This window comes from Esox lucius, chromosome 9, assembly GCF_011004845.1.
Source record: "Esox lucius isolate fEsoLuc1 chromosome 9, fEsoLuc1.pri, whole genome shotgun sequence".
In the NCBI taxonomy this organism is placed as follows: Eukaryota; Metazoa; Chordata; class Actinopteri; order Esociformes; family Esocidae; genus Esox; species Esox lucius.
The window spans coordinates 4616374-4626305 of NC_047577.1; the positions used below are offsets into that span (position 1 = coordinate 4616374).

At 39.1% G+C, this 9932-nt stretch overlaps 1 protein-coding gene across 1 annotated transcript; it reads left to right on the forward strand.

Moving 5' to 3' along the window:
- The first annotated feature begins 586 nt into the window (after positions 1 to 586).
- Positions 587 to 5366, forward strand: LOC105031592 (zinc finger protein OZF-like). Its single transcript, XM_013132205.4, has 3 exons — positions 587 to 844; positions 1412 to 1619; positions 3796 to 5366. Exons 1-3 carry the CDS (start codon positions 767 to 769, stop codon positions 5052 to 5054), a joined length of 1545 nt encoding a protein of 514 aa, XP_012987659.3. The 5' UTR covers positions 587 to 766; the 3' UTR covers positions 5055 to 5366.
- Positions 5367 to 9932: the final 4566 nt, after the last annotated feature.

Sequence of the window (9932 nt, forward strand, 5' to 3'; positions counted from 1 at the left end):
ATAAAAATGTGTGTCTGAGGAGTGGGAGATGGTTGCTCTGCAGATCAGCAAAGCTTTGTGACGTCAATGAAGTCTACATTTGAAATCACAAGCTCCTGAGTTGTTTGAGATTGTTGGCAGGGAAAAACAGGAAACATTTTCCACAATACAATCTCCACAGAAACACTCCAGGAAACAAATACAGTAATTCTAATAGTCTATTACAAGCTTGTTGGTGATACTAAGACAAAGTACACTCATGCACATTCCTTGGTATGAAACACATTTTGAACGGTCCTTTATACTTTCTTCTAACATCTGGTTCTCATCTTAATGCTACAAGTCATAGGAACATAGGAGACATACGCTAAATAACAACTATATATGGGCCTGGGGCCAAATGGAGAACAAGGTTAACCTATAATGCTAATTAAGAAATTAAAATATGATTTGTTCCCCAGCCTACCTCGATCAAGAATATATACTTTTCATAGTCATTGTTTCCTTTTTATAAGAGTTATTGAATTTGAATGTTAAAGAAGATTGCTGCATATGTATACACTTTGAACGCTCCCACAACCAGCACCGGCCCGGAGATCGCTTCCACCTCCGATACACAAGCGGTTAGCTCTCCGTGGCTGGTTAATTTTATGCTTGGTTAAAATATGGTTAAATAAGGACTGTGCAACGTCGTATATACTTTTGTAATCCCAATGAGACCAATATTGGATTAAATTATGACTTCGTTAAAGAGCGTTTTTGTTTTGAAGAGCCCAATGTCTTTCGAATGTCCAGTCTAAAACTAACTTCACTGCAGTCGCGTGGATTGGGAGACGGTACTTGGAAAAGTAATCGACTTACGTTGGTAAATTATGTTATTGCTTTTTATTTATATTTACTAATTACAGTGTCTGTCTTCACGAATTTAAACCAATATAAGTCAATAAAGCTAAGTAATGAAAAAACAAAGCATTTAAATGCGTTTTGTAGGCTCCAACTCCATTCTGATTACAAGCTAATTAGCTAGCCTAGCCTGCTACCTGTTGGTGTTGTAGCCTGTCCTTCTGATTAGATCAATCCTAGTTCTGTAATTAGAAATCCATTGATTGGTCAGGTTTCTCATAATACCTTGCGACAGGGAGACTGTAGCCTGATTATGGTGCAGTGACTAACATAAACCATAAAATGCGGTTCAAACAGTAAAGAAAATGTTCAATGTGTCTCATCCCTACAGTTAAATACGTGTTTTGTTGTTGTCGTCTTTGTGCTCGATACAGCGGTCAAGTTAAATAATGTACACCTGCAGTATTTTACCCAGATGTGTTGTTATGATATTAAGATTGTTTGTAATTTTTCCTCCATTGTGTTGTATTGTATTCCCATCAAACACGTTCATCAGTCATATGTGGGTCTGGTTTGGTCTTTATTTTAGCAGATGGAGGACAAACCCAGCCTGCTGCTCTCCTTCCACACTGAGCCTAAAGAAGAGTCACTGGATTCTTATTGGGACAGTGGAGCTCAGTGTTCATTGGTGGATTCAGAGATGAAAATAGAGAAGCTAGAAAACTGCAGTCAAACACTGGGGCCGAATGATATTAAATATGAAGAGGAGAAGAAGATTGGGGATTTAACTAATCAAGGTAAGAACTGGTTTATGAAGGGGGTTTAAATCCAGCCAACATTTGTATGTGGGGCCCACATGGGTAGTAAATGGGTCCATGGGTTCCATAATAGCCTGCATGGGTTTCATTCAGGATTACACTGGGTATTAGGTGGCCCCCAACTGGGCAAAATATGCAAGACCCATGTGGGTCCCATCTTCACGCTTTATGTGGTACTACATGAGAACTACATGGTCTGAAATGGTGGGTATGTCCGCTGGTTCCATAATGGGCCCATTTCAATTACCCTGGTCTGTAAATGGACTCAGTGGTTTAAGGGACCATTGCAGTGTTGGGTTCTGTCTTCTGTTCTATCCACCATCTCTGATCACTTGAAACTGAGTAGACAAAGCTTCTGGTACTTTGAGTTGAACCGTTCCAAGGGTTCCAAGGGTAGTAAAACAGCCTCACAACATAACAGATCCACCAATATACAATGCCCTCCACTAATTTTGGTACTCATGGTAAATATGTGCAAAACGGGCTGTGAACTTTTATTTTTAATAGTTTTTTCCAATTTCTGTTCCACAATTATTGGCATTCCTAGAAATTCTTCTGAGTGAACTCTATCTGATGAGGTAAACACTGATGAGCCAAAGCATTCTGACCACCTGCCTAATATCCTGTTGCTACTCCTTGTGCTGCTAAAACCGAGCCGACCAGCTGAGACATGGACCCCTGAGGGTGTCCTGTGGTGTCTGGAACCCAGACATTAGCAGCAGTTCCTCCAAGTCCTGTAAGTTGCGATGTGGAGCTGCCATGGATCGGACTTGTTGGTACAGCACATCACACAGATGCTTGATCGCAAAGAGATCTGTGGAATTTGACGGCCAGGGCAACACCTTGAATTCTTCATGTTCCTCAAACCATTTCCAAACAATGTGTGCAGTGTGACAGGGTGCATTATCCTGCAGAAAGAGGCCACTGCCATCAGGGAATACCATTGTCATAAAGAGGTGTACCTGGTCTGTAACCATGTTTAGGGAGGGGGCAGGTGTCAAATTGACATCCACGTGAAAGCCTGGACCCAGGGTTTCCCAGCAGAACATTGCCCAGAGCATCACAATCCCTCCACAGGCTTGTCTTCCCACAGTGCATCCTGGTCCCATCACTTCCTCAGGTAAACGTAACCATGATTAAAATGTTCTGTGACTTGTGCCACAGTAGACCTTCTGTCAGTTCAGTCCAGACAGGATAGCCTTGGGTGCCCAACACCCTGTCACAGGTTTATTCTTTGTCCCTCGTCTGACCACTTTAGGTAAGTACTCACCACTGCTGACCAGGAGTACCCCACAAGCCTTGTCGTTTCAGAGATGCTCTGACCCAGTCGTCTGGCCATCAGAATTTGGCCATTTTCAGTCGCTCAGGTCTTTTACTCCTGCCTATTTTACCTGTATCCAGCATGTTGACTACAAGAACTAATTGTTCACCTCCCATCTAATCTATCCAGACCTTGTCATGTGTTCTTCTTAGGAGATATTCAACATTATTCTCTTCACCTGTGAGTGGTCATAATGTTTTGTCTCATCAGTGTAGGCCCGTTCATATTTTATGTTTTTAAGTTCACCTGATTGATTAGGAACATTTAGGTGGTAAGTCTACTCCCCAAACACATTGGTCTTGTGTTGGTTGGGTCCCCTTACCGGTTACATGAGGCGAGGGGTCCCTGATGACCTCCAGGAGAGTTTCTGACTTGCAATTATTTTGCATACTTTATGCACAAAATAAACACAAGCGTGGCCGTACATTAGTCTGTCACAGGCGCTTACGTCATCCTTTTCCAGACAAAATCATCTGAGTTTATCTACATTACTTATTTACTGCCCTAATAGTGTTGACAAGTATTTTCAGGCATGTGACTATCTTTATAGCCCTATCCTGATAAAACATTTTCCATGTTCAAGTTGATAAATAACAATGATATTTTAAGTGTTTTGGTACCCTGGGTGACACCGTTTTGGAGGGCACTGATTGAATAAAGATTTTGGCCATATATTGTTACGCCTGGGACAAATGTGAAATTGTTTTCAGAACTTGTTCATGTTTATCATTCTTAAAACTCTTGTAATAGTTCTGTTGATCTTTAATGTAATTTACTAATTGTATTGATAAATTGTCACAGCATTAAATAACTATTCTGGTATTAATCACACAGATGAGTTGGCTGAAGTTGATACATTTCCTACATGTGGAGAGCAACAACAGGAAGACTACAAAGATAAGAAGTCTCACCTCTGCACCCACTGTGGAAAACATTTCCTTTCTATATCACTGCTAAAAAGACAAATTAACATACACTCAGGAGAGAAGCCTAACTCGTGTTCTGACTGTGGGAAGAGTTTCATTTCATCATGTAATTTAACTGGACATGAGAGATTGCATTCAGGAGAGAAGCCTTACTCCTGTCCTGACTGTGGGATGTGTTTTTCTCAAACACATTGCCTTATTACTCACCAGCGCATACATACTGGAGAGAAGCCTTACTCCTGTTCAGACTGTGGGAAGAGTTTCTCTCAGTTAGGCAGCTTTAAAACTCACAAGCGCATACACACAGGAGAGAAGCCGTACTTGTGTCCTGATTGTGGGAAGAGTTTCTCCCTGCTAGATAGACTTAAAACTCACCAGCGCATACATACTGGAGAGAAGCCTTACTCCTGTCCTGACTGTGGGATGTGTTTCTCTCGACTAGGTAACCTTAATAGTCACCAGCGCATACATACTGGAGAGAAGCCTTACTCCTGTACTGACTGTGGGAAGAGTTTCTCTAGTCGAGGTAGCTTTAAAATTCACCAGCGCATACATACTGGAGAGAAGCCTTACTCCTGTCCTGACTGTGGGATGTGTTTTTCTCAAACAAATAGCCTTATTACTCACCAGCGCATACATACTGGAGAGAAGCCTTACTCCTGTACTGACTGTGGGAAGAGTTTCTCTCAGTTAGGCAGCTTCAAAACTCACCAGCGCGTACACACAGGAGAGAAGCCATACTTGTGTCCTGACTGTGGGAAGAGTTTCTCTCTGCTAGATAGACTTAAAACTCACCTGCGCATACATACTGGAGAGAAGCCTTACTCCTGTACTGACTGTGGGAAGAGTTTCTCTCAACTAACTAACTTTAAAATTCATCAGCGCATACACACTGGAGAGAAGCCTTACTCCTGTTCTGACTGTGAGATGTGTTTCTCTCAACTAGGTAGCCTTAAAACTCACCAGCGCATACACACTGGAGAGAAGCCTTACTCCTGTTCTGACTGTGGAAAGAGTTTCTCTCATTTAGTCCGCTTTAAAACTCACCAGCGCATACACACTGGAGAGAAGCCATACTTGTGTTCTGTCTGTGGGAAGAGTTTCTCTCAATTGGACCACTTTAAAACTCACCAGAGCATACACACTGCAAGCAAGCACCTTCATTGATATAGCACAGTGGAAGCAATACAATGTGCTTTAAAATGAAAAGGAACGTAAAAAAATGCCAGATTCTTACAATTCTGTAACAACCCTCCACCCCGGTATCTGAAGCCATACTCTTGTTCTGACTTTGGGAAGAGTTTCAATCGTCTTGTCTTCCTCCAAACACATCAGAGGATTCATAGTACTGGATAACACTACTTTTGAATGTAGGAAGTGCTTTTTGACAATATATTAATTATTATTCATCACAGAGTACCGAAGGAACTGAAAAATGTAAATTCTAGATACACAGCTCTGGAAAATATTAAGGGACCACTGCACTTTTTTCTTTCCTTTCCAAAAAGTTGAAAAGGAACATTTTGAGTGAGGAACAGAAGCGTTTAATTTGCAGTGGTCTCTTAATTTTAACCCTTCTGTTCCTCACTCAAAAGCTTCCTTTCCGACTTTTTTGGAAATGTTTTTATTTACTACCCATTCAATGAGCTTTCATTTTGTAGTGTATCCATTCAGAAGTACACTGATGTTCAAAAGTTTGGGGTTACTAATAAATTACCCTGTTTTCTTACAAAACATACATGAGATGAGTTTGAGTAGGAAATATAGCAAATTTAATAGGAAATATTTTCCCTGACAAGGTTAGAAATAATAATTTTTAATTGAAATAACAATTGTCCTTCAAACTTAGATTTTGTCAAAGAATCCTCCATTTGCAGCAATTACAGCCTTGCAGACCTGTTGGCCTACATGTTATTGTTCTTGGATAAATGCATGCCCATTTTGAATTCATTGCCAGCAACAAGTTTCAAATAGGTTGGGACATGGGCCTGTTTACCACTCTGTTGCATCACCTCTTCTTTTTACAACACTCTGTAAGCGTTTGGGAACTATTTTCGGTAATTTTGAAAGTTGTTTTCCCATTCTTGATATAGGGTTTCAGCTGCTCAACTGCTCTTGGTCTCCTTTGTTGTAGTTTTCGTTTCAAAATGTGCCAAATGTTTTCAATGGGTGACAGGTCTGGACTGCAGGAAGGCCAGTTTAGCACCTGGACTCTTACTATGGAGCCATGCTGTTTTAGTACGTGCATAATGAGATTTGACATTGTCTTGCTAAAATAAGCAAGGCCTTCCCTGAAAAGGATGTTCCCTGGATGGCAGCAGATGTTGCTCCAAAACCTTTATAGTTCAGCATTAATGTTCCCATCACAGATGTTCACGTCATCCATGCTATGTGCACTAATGCACCCCCATACCATTACGGGTGCTGACTTTTGAATTGTGCGCTTATAACAAGCCGGGTGGTTTGTCTCCTTTTTAGCCCTGAGAATCTGGCATCCATGATTCCCAAAAACAATTTAAAATGTTTATTTGTCTGACCACATTATCGTTTTCCACTTCGCATCAGTCCACCTTAAATGAGCTCGGGCTTAGAGAAGGTGGCAGTGTTTCTGGATGTGGTTTATATATGGTTTCTTTGCATGGTAGAGTTTTAACTTGTATTTGTGGATGCACTGATAAGCTGTGTTCACAGACAATGGTTATCGGAAGTATTCCTGAGCCCATGCAATGATGTCCACTACAGAATTGTGTCTGTTTTTAATGCAGTGCTCCCTTCGGCCTTGTCTCTAGTGTATTGAGATTACTCCAGATTCTCTGAATCTTTTAATGATTTTATGTATCGTAGATGTTGAGATCCTGAAAATATTAGCAATTTTACATTGAGAAACTGTTCCCCATCTCTACTTTTGAAAGACCCATCCTCTCTGGGATGCTCTTTTTATAGCCAATCATGTTACTGACCTGTTGCCCATAAACCTAATTATTAGTGAGATGTACCATTTCACAACTTTTCTACAATTTTTTTTTGCCCCTGTCCCAGCTTTTTTTAAATGTTGCTGGCATCAAATTACAATGAAAATGTCTCCATTTCAACATTTCATATGTTGTCTTTGTACTATTTTCTATTAAATATAGGTTTTAAATGATTTGCACATAATATAATTTTTTTATTTACATTTTACACAGCCTTCCAACTTTTTTGACAAGTACATACATTTATAAAATAAGTACATCTTTCTTTTAAGTATATCCTATTGTATATCCTATTGATCACCTAAATCCTATGACATGTACTGTATGAGTCTTATATGGTGTCATTTGAATACTATTTGTTGCTGCTGTTCTTTCTGTGTCCTAGTCCAAATGTAATGCATTAGATGTGTAGGTTAGATGCTTTAAACAGACACTACCTATAGACTGGAATGTGTCCACTGATGACATAGTGGGTTAAGTGGTCATAACACATCCCCCAAACCCTCATGATGGATTATAACAGATCGTTTTAGAAACGCACTCTTCTGGCTTTCTTTCCTGCCTCTATGCATGCATCTTAGCTCTCACAAAGTTGAATCTCTGTAGATCTTCTGTCTTTGACACTTGTATTGAAATTGGGTACTCCTTTTAACTATTACATTTACATGTCACATTCATCTATTGACTCTTTGGAAATATATAAAATGGGTCAAATCCAGTTCCATCAGTACTTGGAACATTGAAGGAAATGTGTAATCTGGGATGACTGACAGTAATGAAAGATCCTTCACAGAGATGGGGATTGTGGTTTAAGTGACATTTTGGGGAACAGTGCTGACACATCTAAATACATTTTGGCCATAAAATGACGGAGGAGAGCAGTGTTTGATCTGTGTGGATTTCATATTATTATTTTAGATTACATTTGTATACTCTTTTGAAATTAGTCTTTTTAAGTAAATGTGTGTTAGGAATGACTAAATGCCTTTATTAGTTATCTATTTTTTTAATAGTTTTTCAGCATTATACATTTTTATATGAGACACAATTAACTTTTTGTAGCCAACCACTCAGATTGTTAGCTCAGTCTAGCCCCTCCAGTAAAGGTAATAAATATTACATCCCTTTAGGAAGAGGTGTCATCACTGATCTCCTGATTTGTATTTGATTCACAAGGTCCTGATTCCATTCAATTTAATGTTGATTTGATCTGGATATAGTGATCATTTCTTAACCAATTTTGCTTAAAACTGATATTCTTTGAGAATGAAGGCTATAAACTGCACAGGGAACCTCTAAATTATATAACATGGCAGATGATTTATAGATGTAACGGTTAGGAGGCAGGACACAAACACATTTAATAAACTATTTGAATATTCTAATATGCTTTATTTTACTGTACAGGTTATAGATTAAACTTCACCAGGATTTTGTAGAATGTTTGTGTTGCCAGGCTGACAACAACAGGCAGCAACACCCAACCCATTAGACATTGGTTAAGTGGGATAGATCCTGTCTTTTGTGTTCATTGTGTTTGCCAAGGTAAAGTTATGCTAATGAATATTTTTAGGTGCGTTTTATAAATGTCTGCTATTAGGATGAATAGTAATGTCTCAAACAGTTATTGGAGTCTGTTCTGTGTAATGAATCCTCCCGACACATTGTGTTTTATTATTTAGGAATATATTGTTAACAGATACTCATAGCACACGTTTTTTGCTATAGTGTGTTTTAGACACGTATGTTATACTTTGTAGATGTTTATTCAATTTAAGAGGACATTGAATATTGATTGTTTGTAACTCACATGTATTGAAACTATTACTTGATCCGAATAAATTGTGTTACTTTGAAATATAGATTATGATCTTCTCGTCTTCATCCGCTTATCCGGTATCAGTATCAGATCTAGAGGTGCTAATCCTCATCCCAACCGCTTCGCACTCTACTGCGAACCGGCCTAGTGAGTGCTGAAGGTAACAGACCGTTGATGCCATCAGGACCACATCATCCTCAAAAAGCAGCGGTGAGATCCCCAGCCCAGCGAACTGCAACCCCTCCCCACCCCGACTACGCCTCGATATCCTGTCCATAAAAGTTACAAATAGATTATGATGTCATTCCTAATTCATCTACAACAGGGCTGCCCATCCATGTTCCTGGATATCTACTGTCCTGCAGGTTTTCTATTCAACCCCATTTGTGACCAACCTGATCTAGCTTTTCATCCAGCTAATTTTTAGGTGTGCTAAATATAGGTTGGAAAGAAGCTAGGAATAGGACTGCCTGAAAAACCACTGCCTGAAATACCTTGCAAGGACCAAATTGTGAGATTTTACTTAATGGCTTTTTTAAACTGTGCATCCGTTCAAATATTATCGCATTATAAAGGTGTCAAAACATCGTTTGAACTTAAAACATTTGGTAAAGCTCAGACATAATTGATTTCGCACCACAGTGATTGAGTCCACAACGCGACCGGTTAAGCCATCACTGGGTTGAAAATGCGAGCAACTTCATTTTAAATTACTAAATAAGGTTACCAGTAGTTAATGTAGTTACCAGTGTTAAAGTCTCAGTCATCAAACAACCAAATAGCCCATCAAAAAAGAGGCTTTGGAGCAACATCAGTCAGTCGTGTTTCAACCATGCTGTGTTTTGTTAATAATATGAAAATTGTCACAAATACACGCACCATAATCTGTTTGCTGTACATGATGTTCTATTAAATCATTTTTATTAGCATCTAACATTTTAGAGATTGAATTGACAAAACGGAAATAAAATAGGCTATACTGACTAACTTCACACAAAAATACAGAGCTGTCCATAACTATTTTTGTGACCATTGATTCATCTATTTTATTCAGTCAGCCTTATTTGTAGCCTATAGGCCTAATAAATATTAACATTACTTTGATTTAATTTCTAATATTTTAAAACCCAACGCAGCACAAAGCGAACTTTTACCGGCACAAACCAGCACAAACGAAGCACTAACAAACGAGACTATTTTGGGTGGATTTGGAGAATGTGACCTCAGAATGACCTAAAAATATTATTTTAATAT